We start from the raw sequence: 13641 nt of genomic DNA, 5'->3' as shown, positions 1-13641 counted from the left end.
ACATGCATGCAACATACATATATACTACATATATACTACATGCTACATACATACTACATGCATGCAACATACATACATACTACATATATACCACATGCATGCAACATGCATTCTACATATATACCACATATATACTACATGCATGCAACATACATACTACATATATACCACATGCATGCAACATGCATACTACATATATACAACATATATACTACATGCATGCAACATACATACTACATATATACCACATACATACTACATATATACCACATGCATGCAACATACATATATATTACATGCATGCAACATACATACTACATATGTACCACATGCATGCAACATACATATATACAACATATATACTACATACATGCAACATACATACTACATATACTACATGCATGCAACATATATACTACATATATACTACATGCATGCAACATATATACTACATGCATGCAACATACATATATACAACATATATACTACATGCATGCAACCTACATATATACCACCTATACTACATGCATGCAACATACATATATACTACATGCATACTACATATATACCACATGCATGCAACATACATATATAAGAAAATAGGGGGGGAAGCCAGCACTGCTTAAGGTTAGAACGCATAAATTGGAGTGCATATGCACATAATGTCTAGCTGTATTCAAAAATGAGATATTTAGCAAAAAAATTGATCAATTCAATTGAGCCACCCCGCCGCGCCAAGGCAATCTCATATGGGGGGTCCTACTCTATATATTTTTAATAAATGCTGTGCCATTACGGCCTCCTAAATACATTTAGAGCATGACCACATCAAGTGCAATCTGTACCTGAACATTACTGGATCGCTCCCATGAAGCCAGATGAAGCAAGTGCAGATGAAGGCCAACCAGGTCTGAACACAGACATATCAGGAATGGCCTCCACACATTGCCTGACCAGCAAACATAGATGAAGGGCGATGTTGGTCCAGACACAGGTGCACAATTAAATAAAGCTTGGGGCAGGGTGGGGCTGCCGTGTGTGTGCACAGCAGCCTAATCCATCACAATGAACACAGAAAAATTAAGGTAGGTATCCTTCCGCCCTGTATTCCTCCGCCACTGTAAAAAAAAAAAAAGTCCCTAGTCTCATTTTATGGCATTGCTGTGTGAGAAATTTCCCACTCAGCTTTTGCCATAAAGTGAGACTAGGGACTTTTTTTTTTACAGTGGCGGAGGAATACAGTGCGGAAGGATACCTACCTCCCGACACTGGATTCCTGGAGCCCGTAGAGAATGGTAGCATCAGCTGATGCTGCTGTTCTCCACGCAAGATTGTCGTGGGACATTCGTGGACTTCTGCGGATCAGGGGTAAGTATATTGGTGGTTTGTTATTTTAATATTTATTCCACATATGACAATGGCTTCGGGGATCAAAGTAACAAGTGATGGTATGTATTCTATGTTATATGTACTGTATGTCTATATGTATGTATTGTATGAATGTATTGTATGTAATATATATGTATGTTGCATGCATGTAGTATATATGTGGTATATATGTAGTTTGCATGTTGCATGCATGTGGTATATATCTATGTTGCATGCATGTAGTATATATGTAGTATGTATGTTGCATGTAGTATATATGTTGTATATATGTATGTTGCATGCATGTAGTATATATGTTGTGTATATGTAGTATGCATGTTGCATGCATGTAGTATATATGTTGTATGTATGTTGCATGCATGAAGTATATATGTGGTATATATGTATGTTGCATGCATGTGGTATATATGTAGTATGTATGTTGCATGCATGTGGTATATATGTAGTATGTATGTTGCATGCATGTAGTATATATGTAGTGTCGGGGTCGTAAACGACAATAAATCCTCATTCACCAGTCATTCCAAATCATTGTGCGAGCGCAAAACATCTGGTACCAATTAAGAATGACTCAGACACGCAGCTGATTCAGTCTTAGCTAATGTCCCGCATCCACACCTGTCAGGAGCAGTACAACAACTGGCTTTATTTACAAATACACAATACTATATTGAGTGTTAGGGGAAGGCGTGCATTAGGCGGGGTTTATGCAGTATACATCTAGTGTCCAGTCTCTCTCTGATTCGTCAAAACGTCTCCCGATGGTTACTTCTTCTTCACATTCCTGAGTTATCTTTTTTAGGAGAAATGAAACTTAACTTAACTCTTTAGACACTGAATTTAAGTGAAAGTGAACACTGGCAGCCATCTTTAATACAGTTACATTTGCATTAGCAAGCAATTAGGAAAAACTTATTGTTTCACAGTATAAAAGTATAAAAGTTATATAAGAAAATATATTTTCACCTTGACAGTAGTATGTATGTTGCATGTAGTATATATGTATGTTGCATGTAGTATATATGTATGTTGCATGCATGTAGTATATATGTATGTTGCATGCATGTAGTATATATGTAGTATGCATGTTGCATGCATGTAGTATATATGTTGTATATATGTATGTTGAATGCATGTGGTATATATGTAGTATGCATGTAGTATGTATGTTGCATGCATGTAGTATATATGTAGTTTGCATGTTGCATGCATGTGGTATATATCTGTTGCATGAATGTAGTATATATGTATGTTGCATGTAGTATATATGTTGTATATATGTATGTTGCATGCATGTTGTGTATATGTAGTATGCATGTTGCATGCATGTAGTATATATGTGGTATATATGTAGTATGTATGTTGCATGCATGTAGTATATATGTAGTATATCTGTAGTTTGCATGTTGCATGCATGTGGTATATATGTATGTTGCATGCATGTAGTATATATGTTGTGTATATGTAGTATGCATGTTGCATGCATGTAGTATATATGTGGTATATATGTAGTATATACATGACTGAACCTGTCAAAGACTGAACTCCTTGTGTTTCCTCCCGCTACTAATGTACCTACACCCGACATTGCCATTTCCGTCTGTGGTTCCACTATTACTCCCCAGCAACATGCCCGCTGTCTTGGGGTCATACTTGATTCCGAGCTTTCCTTTGCCCCCCACATTCGATCACTGGCTCGCTCTTGTCATCTGCACCTCAAAAACATTTCTAGAATTCGACCTTTTCTTACTTTTGACTCTGCAAAAACTCTTACTGTTTCTCTTATTCATTCTCGTCTCGACTATTGTAACTCTCTTCTAATCGGTCTCCCTCTTACAAAACTCTCCCCTCTCCAATCTGTCTTGAATGCTGCAGCCAGGATCATATTCCTCACCAATCGTTACACCGATGCCTCTACCTTGTGCCAGTCATTACACTGGCTACCCATCCACTCCAGAATTCAGTATAAACTTATTACCCTCACCCACAAAGCCCTCCATGGCTCAGCACCACCCTACATCTCCTCCCTTGTTTCAGTATACCACCCTACCCGCGCCCTCCGTTCTGCTGATGACCTGAGGTTGGTATCCTCAATAGTCAGAACCTCCCACTCCCGTCTCCAAGACTTTACACGTGCCGCGCCAATTCTTTGGAATGCACTTCCCAGGTCAATACGATTAGTCCCCAATCCCCACAATTTTAAGCGTGTCCTGAAAACGCATTTATTCAGACTGGCCTATCGCCTCAACACATTAACCTAACCTATCCCTGTGTGGCAGAGCCAAAAATTTTACCATAACCAGGTTCCCAGCATCATGTTCCCACATGCTTTATGCATCCATTAGCCCTCTGTGTCTGTACTGTTACACACTTAACATTATGGCTGGTCCATACAATCAGGGCAACTGTTACCACCCACCTTTCGTGTCTACCTCTTTCCTCATAGACTGTAAGCTTGCGAGCAGGGCCCTCACTCCTCTTGGTATTTGTTATAATCTACTGTATGTGATTATTGTTATGCTGTAATGTCTATTGTCTGTACAAATCCCCTCTGAAATGTAAAGTGCTGCGGAATATGTCGGCGCTATAAAAATAAAATTTATTATTATTTATTATTATAGTATGCATGTTGCATGTAGTATATATGTAGTATGTATGTTGCATGCATGTAGTATATGTAGTATGCATGTTGCATGCATGTAGTATATGTAGTATGCATGTTGCATGCATGTAGTATATATGTAGTATGCATGTTGCATGCATGTAGTATATATGTTGCATGCATGTTGCATGCATGTTGCATGCATGTTGCATGCATGTTGCATGCATGTAGTATGCATGTTGTATGCATGTTGCATGCATGTAGTATGCATGTATGTAGTATGCATGTAGTATGCATGTATGTAGTATGCATGTTGCATGCATGTAGTATGCATGTAGTATGCATGTTGCATGCATGTTGCATGCATGTAGTATGCATGTTGCATGCATGTAGTATGCATGTTGCATGCATGTAGTATGCATGTTGCATGCATGTAGTATGCATGTTGCATGCATGTAGTATGCATGTTGCATGCATGTTGCATGCATGTAGTATGCATGTTGCATGCATGTAGTATGCATGTTGCATGCATGTAGTATGCATGTTGCATGCATGTAGTATGCATGTTGCATGCATGTAGTATGCATGTTGCATGCATGTAGTATGCATGTTGCATGCATGTAGTATGCATGTTGCATGCATGTAGCATGCATGTTGCATGCATGTAGTATGCATGTTGCATGCATGTAGTATGCATGTTGCATGCATGTAGTATGCATGTTGCATGCATGTAGTATGCATGTTGCATGCATGTAGTATGCATGTTGCATGCATGTAGTATGCATGTTGCATGCATGTAGTATGCATGTTGCATGCATGTAGTATGCATGCAGCATGCATGTAGTATGCATGCAGCATGCATGTAGTATGCATGCAGCATGCATGTAGCATGCATGTAGTATGCATGCAGTATGCATGTTGCATGCATGTAGTATGCATGTTGCATGCATGTAGTATGCATGTTGCATGCATGTAGTATGCATGTTGCATGCATGTAGTATGCATGTTGCATGCATGTAGTGTGCATGTTGCATGCATGTAGTATGCATGTTGCATGCATGTAGTATGCATGTTGCATGCATGTAGTATGCATGTTGCATGCATGTAGTATGCATGTTGCATGCATGTAGTATGCATGTTGCATGCATGTAGTATGCATGTTGCATGCATGTAGTATGCATGTTGCATGCATGTAGTATGCATGTTGCATGCATGTAGTATGCATGTTGCATGCATGTAGTATGCATGTTGCATGCATGTAGTATGCATGTTGCATGCATGTAGTATGCATGTTGCATGCATGTAGTATGCATGTTGCATGCATGTAGTATGCATGTTGCATGCATGTAGTATGCATGTTGCATGCATGTAGTATGCATGTTGCATGCATGTAGTATGCATGTTGCATGCATGTAGTATGCATGTTGCATGCATGTAGTATGCATGTTGCATGCATGTAGTATGCATGTTGCATGCATGTAGTATGCATGTTGCATGCATGTAGTATGCATGTTGCATGCATGTAGTATGCATGTTGCATGCATGTTGCATGCATGTTGCATGCATGTTGTATGTATGTTGCATGCATGTAGTATGTATGTTGCATGCATGTAGTATGTATGTTGCATGCATGTAGTATGTATGTTGCATGCATGTAGTATGTATGTTGCATGTAGTATATATGTATGTTGCATGCATGTAGTATATATGTAGTATGCATGTTGCATGCATGTAGTATGTATGTAGCATGTAGCCTGTATGTAGCATGTAGTATGTATTTTTTTTTTTTTACATTCAACACATAGGCCGGATGATGGGACTACTACTGTCCAGGGCTGTGGAGTCGGAGTTAGTTTTGGTTGGAGTCGGTAGAAATGTACCGACTCCGACTCCAGCTTTAAAAAAAATGTATTAATATTTCATAATTGAACTTTCATATGAATTTTATAAATGTTACTCAAATATATATGTTCTATCAAACTATGAACAGTGATAAGCAGTTCTGCTGGAGATAGAGACATTTCTTACTTCTTGTGTGTCACTGTTCTCCACTGCCCTTATCTAATCTTATACTTGGTTAACCTCATGCTGCCCCAACCCCCCTACTTACAATGTATGAAACTGAAAGTGAAAATGTGTTGCAAATTCTTAGTAGTAAAGCTCCTCCTCTAGACTAGATCATACTAGGTGTGCGTCTTCCAAGCATCTCACAGCTGCCTGCTACTCAGAAGAGGAAGACTGTAAGAAGTATTATCCTTTCAACAAACTTTGCATCAGTTAACTGTGAGTACATGAGGAATAATAACAGTATTACTGACCACTATATCAGTTGTACGACCTGGCAATAATTTTGTACAATTGTTTTTAGGAAAAACAATTGTCATTTGGATTGTGAATGCAGAATTAAAAACCTGAGAATGTCAAAGAAGCATCACATTAAATCAGCTGTATTTGAACATTTCACCATCACTCAAGATAGAAAACATTATGTCTGTCAGTGTATGACAAATGATCCAGACGAAAGCAAATGCTGTGAAGCCAAGATGAGTGCATATTCAGGCAAAGATAAAAATGCTCCTACCAGAGCTTCTAATCTAAAGAGACATTTACAGCACTTTCATCCAGAAGTACTGAAAGCAGTGGATGAGAGAGACTGCATCCAAACCAATGAACCAGTGCCCAGCTCTTCCAGCCAAACAAAGGAGCAGAGAACTTTGCAGCCATCAGTTGCAAGATATTTTGTCAGTGACAAAGTTACTGTGACAATGACAGTAGATACATTTAAAAAACAGATCATAGAGCTTGTTGTAAAGGATAGTGTGCCTATTTCATTATTTTCACGACCAGCTTTTATGTGTCTGAATGGGGAAATGGCCCGCAAGCTTGGTGTTTCTCTGGAGAGAGAGAGTATTAGAAAATTAGTAATCGAAGAAGCTTTTAAACAAAAGGAAGAACTTAAAAAAACTCTCAAGGGACGCTTTCTGTTTCTTAAAATGGATGCCTGCACACGTCACAGAGTGAACTATTTTGCCATCAATGTCCGATTTGTTTGTGACAAAAATGAAATAGTTACCAAGACATTGGCAGTAAAAGACACCAAAGCTCATCACACCAGTGAGTTTCTCCAGGTCTTGGTGGAAAAGGTTCTGCAAGACTATGAACTTAAAAAAGAGCAAGTTCTTTCTGTCGTAACTGACAATGCTTCAAATATGATAAGTACTATTAAGCTAATGAATGAGTGTAATGATGGTGACCAGCAGCTAGAAGAACATTCTGGGTCCACAGACACAGAAATGTTTGAAATAGAGGAACACAGTATTGTAACTGAGGAGCAAACTGAAGTTGCTTCAGATGAACAGCAACATGATAGTTTAGATGATCTTGTTGAAATTGTGTCAATATGTTCTATCATTCATCACATGCGCTGTGTTGTGCATACGCTACAGCTGGCTATAAGAGACAGTCTGCAAGAAGGACATGCTGCTGCACTGATTGGCAAGGTGAGAAAATTGGCTACTGTTGCCAGAACCCCTAAAGTTGACTCAATTTTGAAGAGACGTGCTGGAAAAGGGGCAATTATTGATCAAGCAACACGATGGGGCAGTACTTACTTAATGATTCAGCGCTTGGTTGAACTGAAAACCTTTCTTGTAGACATGGCTAACCCTCAACTGACGCTAAATAAAAGTCAGTGGAATCAGGTGACTGAGCTGGAAAAATTGCTGGAGCACCCATTTATAGTGGCTAAAAAATTACAAGCAGAGGACTTAACTCCAGGTATTTTCTTAAAGGAGTGGAAGAACCTGATGTTTCGCCTGTCCCAAAGAGGAGGGTTAATTGCAAGTGGCATTGCTACATCAATGAAACGGAGAGAGGAGCTACTATTACAAAATAACATTCTTTTGGCAGCTGTTTATGTAGACCCAATGCATCGGATTCTTCTAGATGATCAACAGCTAAGTAAAGGAAAAGAAGCTCTGTTTGAAATAGCAGTAAGGATGAAAGGGTTGCAGAACAGTCAGGAGGAACAAGAAGAATTTGGTCGTCCTGCCACATCTTCACCCTCATCATCAACTGATGAAGAATTTAATTTCGAAAAATATTTGGATCACAAGGACCGTGCAAAGCGTTCCCGCATAGAAGAGTCATCCCCATCAAGGAACACAGCCAGTACATTTCGGCAGAATTTTTCATGTGCACTAAAAGAAATTGAGAAATTTGACCGTTCATCAAAAATAACAGTGCAACAAGTGATTCCTCTGTATCCTGACACTGTCAGAGATGTTGCCCGAGTGGTTACTGCTTTGCCACCAACACAAGTTAGTGTAGAGAGGTTGTTCTCTGCTATCAAAATAATTAGATCAGATTTGAGGGCATCCATGAAGGAGGATCTGACAGAGGCAATACTTTTTCTGAGGACAAATTTATAGATTTCTTCTTATTAACTGCATAAAAGTGTTTATTGCATATTTACTTACAGTTTAGAAAAGTTTATAAAAGTTATTTGCTATATTCTAATTGTATTCTAATAAATGTAGTTTTTGCTCTAAGTGGTCTGATTACTTATATGATGGTGAGAAACTGAATAAGCACGATGTTTAATATTTTACAACAGTAAATTTGTTGTTATGAATTGGCCATTTATGAAGGAGTCGGAGCCGGAGTCAGAATGCTGTAGATTAGCCCCCGATGTCTATGCCAGCAGCTGCAAAGCCAAAAAAAGGGTGACAGATTCCCTTTAAGCTAAAGACTCTTAAACAGAATATTATGATTGTAATTATCGTCATTTTGCAATGAATGCAGCCGACGTCTACATATCAGAATTATAGACGTGTCACTGATAATCAAAATGATTTATTACGGTTTTCTAATACGTCTGTAAAAAAATGTTGGCCGGTCGTGATTTTTTGATAAATTGTCCAGAAAAAAAAATTAATTTGGTAATCCTGTGTCAGAGCCTGGCCAAGTATGCTCCGTATAGAGAGGCGAAACGCTCCACAAGTCATCGCCAGCACCGATATTTGGTCACAGTGATAGAAATTATAGCATAATTTGTTCTGTTGAAATAAAGGAAATGATGAACTTATGTAGTAATAAATCTACTGCTCCCATATTACAAAATAACCATGTAGGATACGGGCAAAGTTGGCTGACAGGTTTCATAGTTACAATGCTGGCCATAAGGCTTGTAATTTAGTTTCCCCAGATATAAAATACATGGCACGAGATGGGAATTGCACTTTCACTACTTGACATATCAAGTGCAAATTCTAATTACAGGGTGGGCCATTTATAAAGTTGGCTCCAAATAGTCCGACTTCAAAATGGCCGCCATGGTCACCACCCTTCTTGAAAAGTTTCTCCCCCTCCCATATACTAATGTGCCACAAACAGGAAGTTGATCTCACCAACCATTCCCATTTTTTTTAGGTGTATCCACATAAATGGCCCACCCTGTAGACTAAAAAAAACAACTGTTTGTGAAGATAGGAATTGTTAACTTATTGATGGTCTTTTTCTTTTAGGTGGACTAGAAAGAGAGGGCAGTGATGGCATCAGAACGGCTCGATGCTCCAGAGCTTCCTGACTTCACCATACTAAAGAGGTTGGCACGAGACCAGCTTATCTATCTTCTGGAGCAGGTCGGTGTCTAACACAATGAGTGTGCAAATTGCCTCTTCAGAGAAAAAGAGGACTTGAACTCTATAGCGCCACCTGTTGGTAGTAGTGATCCTACAAGTCACAATCAACCCTTTAACGAGTCTTGTAATATGACTTAGGATAAAAGCCAAATCAGAATCTCAATTTGCAGACACGCTCTGTTTCGAGCTATTGGCTCTCGTCATGAGTGACATTCATGCGTCATACCATCATTTACATGCTGAAAAGAATACGTCCCTGGACACAGTCCTATTTACAACAGTCTTCATCCCGCACCTCATGGGTAGACTGTAGACCAGTGTTCCCCAACTCCAGTCCTCAAGAGCCACCAACAGGTCATGTTTTCTGCATTTCCTTAGTATTGGCTGTGTACGTGATGGAATTCTCACCGATCCTGAGAACATGACCTGTTGGGGAACCCTGAGATAGAATAATGCATGTAACATTGATCTATAGCCGGCGTGTAAGGCCCATTCTCATATGTGCACATTTTTCTCTACAACTACACATTTTACAAATTTTTGCAAATTTCAATGTGGCAGCGCAGTAAATGTTCTGCTTTCATGCTGTGCTTTGCTCCGCACCACATACTATTTCCCACTGCAGATTTTTCCTAGAACATGTTTGAGATTTGGAAAAATCCTGCTACTATAATATAGGAGATCCAGGGGAAGAGTCATCCCCATCCATCCCTTTTGTTTATTGCAAGTCTTTCACCGAAAATAAGCCACTGGGCTTGGTAGTGTGATGAAGCGCCATACAAAGGGGGCTGTATCTGTATTTTGAGATTCTTGCAGTACCAAGTCTTAATATAGGACCACTGGGTCAATAAAATGGGCTCATGAGACCTTACAGATCTGCTCCTTAGAGGAGAGTCTTGCGGCCATATTACCCGGATGGGGATCGCAACGCAATGCTCAGACTGGTTGTCGGCTCTCCCTACCTGAGCATGACATAGAAATACATGCTTTCGCCCTCCTGTCAGGAGAGCTGACGGTCAGTCCCAGCATTGCGTTGTGATCCCCGTCCGAGCTGTCAGGCCGGGTTACTCTCCCCTTATTGTTATACTGTTTCTCAAACAGCTTGGCTTGTGTTACGTTGGCTCCTAACCTGATGTTCCAGTGTCCATTACAGTTCATTCTGCTTCATTCATTGGGCTGTTTTGAACAACGTCTTTCATTTGGCACAGTGAGAAGTATTTCTGCGCAGCCATGTACACTGACCCCGCTGACCACTTAGGCCAGCATTTTGTAATCCATCCATTTTTCCCTTTTTTTTGTATCGGCTCTTGTGAGGGCATATGTCTGGCTTCCTTCATATATTCTTTATGTAGAAAGAAAACAGAGAGCGGTCTCATTATCAATAAGTTAGCTTATGGCCCTATGTTATGTTTTACCCTCGAACATATCGTTTGTTCTAACATGTGCTCCAGTTTTAACATCTATGTATATATTTTACTTACAGCTGCCTGGAAAAAAAGATTTGTTCATTGAACCTGAGTTGATGAGTCCTTTGGATCGGATTGCCAATGTCTCAATATTAAAGGTACCATACAATATACAGTATATGGGGCGGGACACTGGATAACAACTTTTAATGGCCTCAGTGTGCGGAGTTAAATTAGATAGAAAGCATACCTACCTTCCCGACCAGCACCTGGACATTAAAAATGTGTTCACCAGTGGATAAACCCTTTTCATTGAATTTATAGTGGATTTAGATCTGTTGATAAATCTGATTTATTACATCAATTATTTGTATTATTATAGCAACATGATATAGACAAACTATATAAGTTGGAGAACAAGCCCATTTATACCAACGCTGATCAGTAAGTAATGGTTCTTTCTCCTTTTTCTTACATATTTATATTCTGTGACATAAATCATTAAGTATTAATTTTCCTTTAATTTCCGAATGCTATTTTTTCAGTAATACTAAAAATGTAATTAGTAGATACTACCACAACAGATATTGAATCGGATGAGAAAAGACCTGTTTGTAAAAGGAACCTGACAGCAGATGTATGTTGCCCAAACAGTTTGTGTGAATGGACACTAACTGCATTAATTGCATGTGTATGTTTTTAGACCACTTTCACACGTTCAGTATTTGGTCAGTATTTTAACCCCTTAGTGACCAAGCCAATTTTGACCTTAATGACCAGACCAAATTTTACCATTCTGACCACTGTCACTTTATGAGGTTAGAGCTCTGGAACGCTTCAACGGATTCTGAGATTAGTTTTTCATGACCTATTGTACTTCATGTTAGTGGAAAAATTTCTTCAATATGACTTGCTTTTATATATGGAAAAAAAACAGAAATTTGGAAAAGGATTTGAAAATTTTGCAATTTTCAAACTTTTAATTTTTGTACCTTTAAATCAGAGAGTGGTGTCACACAAAATAGTTAATAAATAACATTTCCCACATGTCAACTTTACATCAGCACAATTTTGGAAACATATATTTTTTTTTTTTGTTAGGACGCTATAAGGGTTAAAAGTTGACCATTGAGTTATCATTTTTCCAACAAAATTGACAAAACCATTTTTCTGAAGGACTACCTCAGTTTGGGGGGTCAATATGACATAAAATACCCTAAAAGTGACACCATTCTAAATACTGCACCCCCCAAAGTGCTCAAAACCACATTCAAGAAGTTTATTAACCCCAGCCTCTCAGACATTGATGACTTATCAGTGTTAAAGTAGTGGCCAATCTTGTTAATGGTGCTGGATTACTATTTGTTGAAAACGTTTTGTCCTGATATTTTAATCCCGCAGGGACACAATAAAGGGAAAAGTGTCTTTAAGAATTTGTAAATCATTGGATATATTATTCAAAAGAATAAAAGGAACACTAAAATCCCGCATCCTAGATATTGTTGAATTAAATATTCCAGTTGCAAATCTTTATTCATTACATAGTGGAATGCGTTGGGAGCATTAGAACATACAAAATATCAATGTAAATCCAAGTTAATATCCCATGGAGGTCAGGGGTTGGGAATGTTACTCAAAATCAAAGTGGAAAATCAAATTACAGGCCGATTCAACTTCAGTGGAAATCCCTCAAGACAAGGAAATGATGCTCAGGAGTGTATATGGCCTCTACATGCCTGGGCATGCTCCTGATGAGGCAGCGGATGTTCTCCTGAGGGATCTCCTCCCAGACCTGGATTAAAGCATCAGTCAACTCTTTGACAGTCTGTGGTGCAACGTGACGTTGGTTGATGGAACTAGACATGATGTCCCATATGTGCTCGATTGGATTCTGGTCTGAGGAACAGGCGGGCCAGTCCATAACATCAATGCCTTCATCACGCAGAAACTGCTGACACACTTCAGCCCCATGAGGCCTAGCATAGTCATGCATCAGAAGGAACCTAGGGCCCATTGCAACTGCATATGGTCTCACGATGGGTCTGAGGATCACATTCCAGTACCTAATGGCAGTCAGGGTACCTCTGGCTAGCACTTGGAGGGCTGTGCAGCCCTGCAAAGAAATTCCTCCTCACATCTTTACTCCCCCACAGCCAAACTGGTCATGCTGGAGGATGTTGCAGGCAGCAGAACATTCTCCACGGCGTCTCCAAACTCTGTCACATGTGCTCAGTGTGAACCTACTCTCATCGGTGAAGAGCACAGGGTGCCAATGTCGACGCTGCCAATCTTGGTGTTCTCTGACAAATGCCAATTGCCCTGCATGTGTTGGGCTGTAAGCCCAACACCCACTTGTAGACTCTCATGGATTCTGTTTCTGAAAGTTTGAGCAGACACATGGATGTTAGTGGCCTACGGGAAGTCATTTTGCAGGGCTCTGGCACTTCTCCTGGTCCTTTTTGCACAAAGGAGGAGGTAGTGGTCCTGCTGCTGGGTTGTTGCTCTCCTATGACCTCCTGCACGTCTCCTTGTGTACTGGCCTGTTTCCAGGTATCTGCTCCTTTCTCCGGACACTGTGCTGACAGGCACAGCTACCCTTCTT

General features: G+C 39.6%; 1 protein-coding gene across 3 annotated transcripts in view; it reads left to right on the top strand.

Annotated features, from left to right (window-relative positions):
* Window positions 1–13641, top strand: part of VPS33B (VPS33B late endosome and lysosome associated) — a 91722-nt gene that overhangs the window by 10587 nt on the left and 67494 nt on the right. For all 3 annotated transcript variants that reach the window (XM_073568641.1, XM_073568639.1, XM_073568640.1), the window contains exons 2-4: window positions 9517–9633; window positions 11117–11197; window positions 11422–11483. In XM_073568641.1, coding sequence (XP_073424742.1) covers window positions 9541–9633; window positions 11117–11197; window positions 11422–11483 — 236 coding nt within the window. In that variant the 5' untranslated portion in view covers window positions 9517–9540. The remainder of the gene's footprint in view (window positions 1–9516; window positions 9634–11116; window positions 11198–11421; window positions 11484–13641) is intronic.

The sequence above is a fragment of the Dendrobates tinctorius genome, unplaced genomic scaffold (assembly GCF_039654945.1).
Source record: "Dendrobates tinctorius isolate UK_male_01 unplaced genomic scaffold, ASM3965494v1 ptg000022l, whole genome shotgun sequence".
Taxonomy (NCBI): domain Eukaryota; kingdom Metazoa; phylum Chordata; class Amphibia; order Anura; family Dendrobatidae; genus Dendrobates; species Dendrobates tinctorius.
The sequence above is the reverse complement of the archived record's forward strand: the minus strand, read 5'-3'. Positions and strand labels throughout refer to the sequence as shown.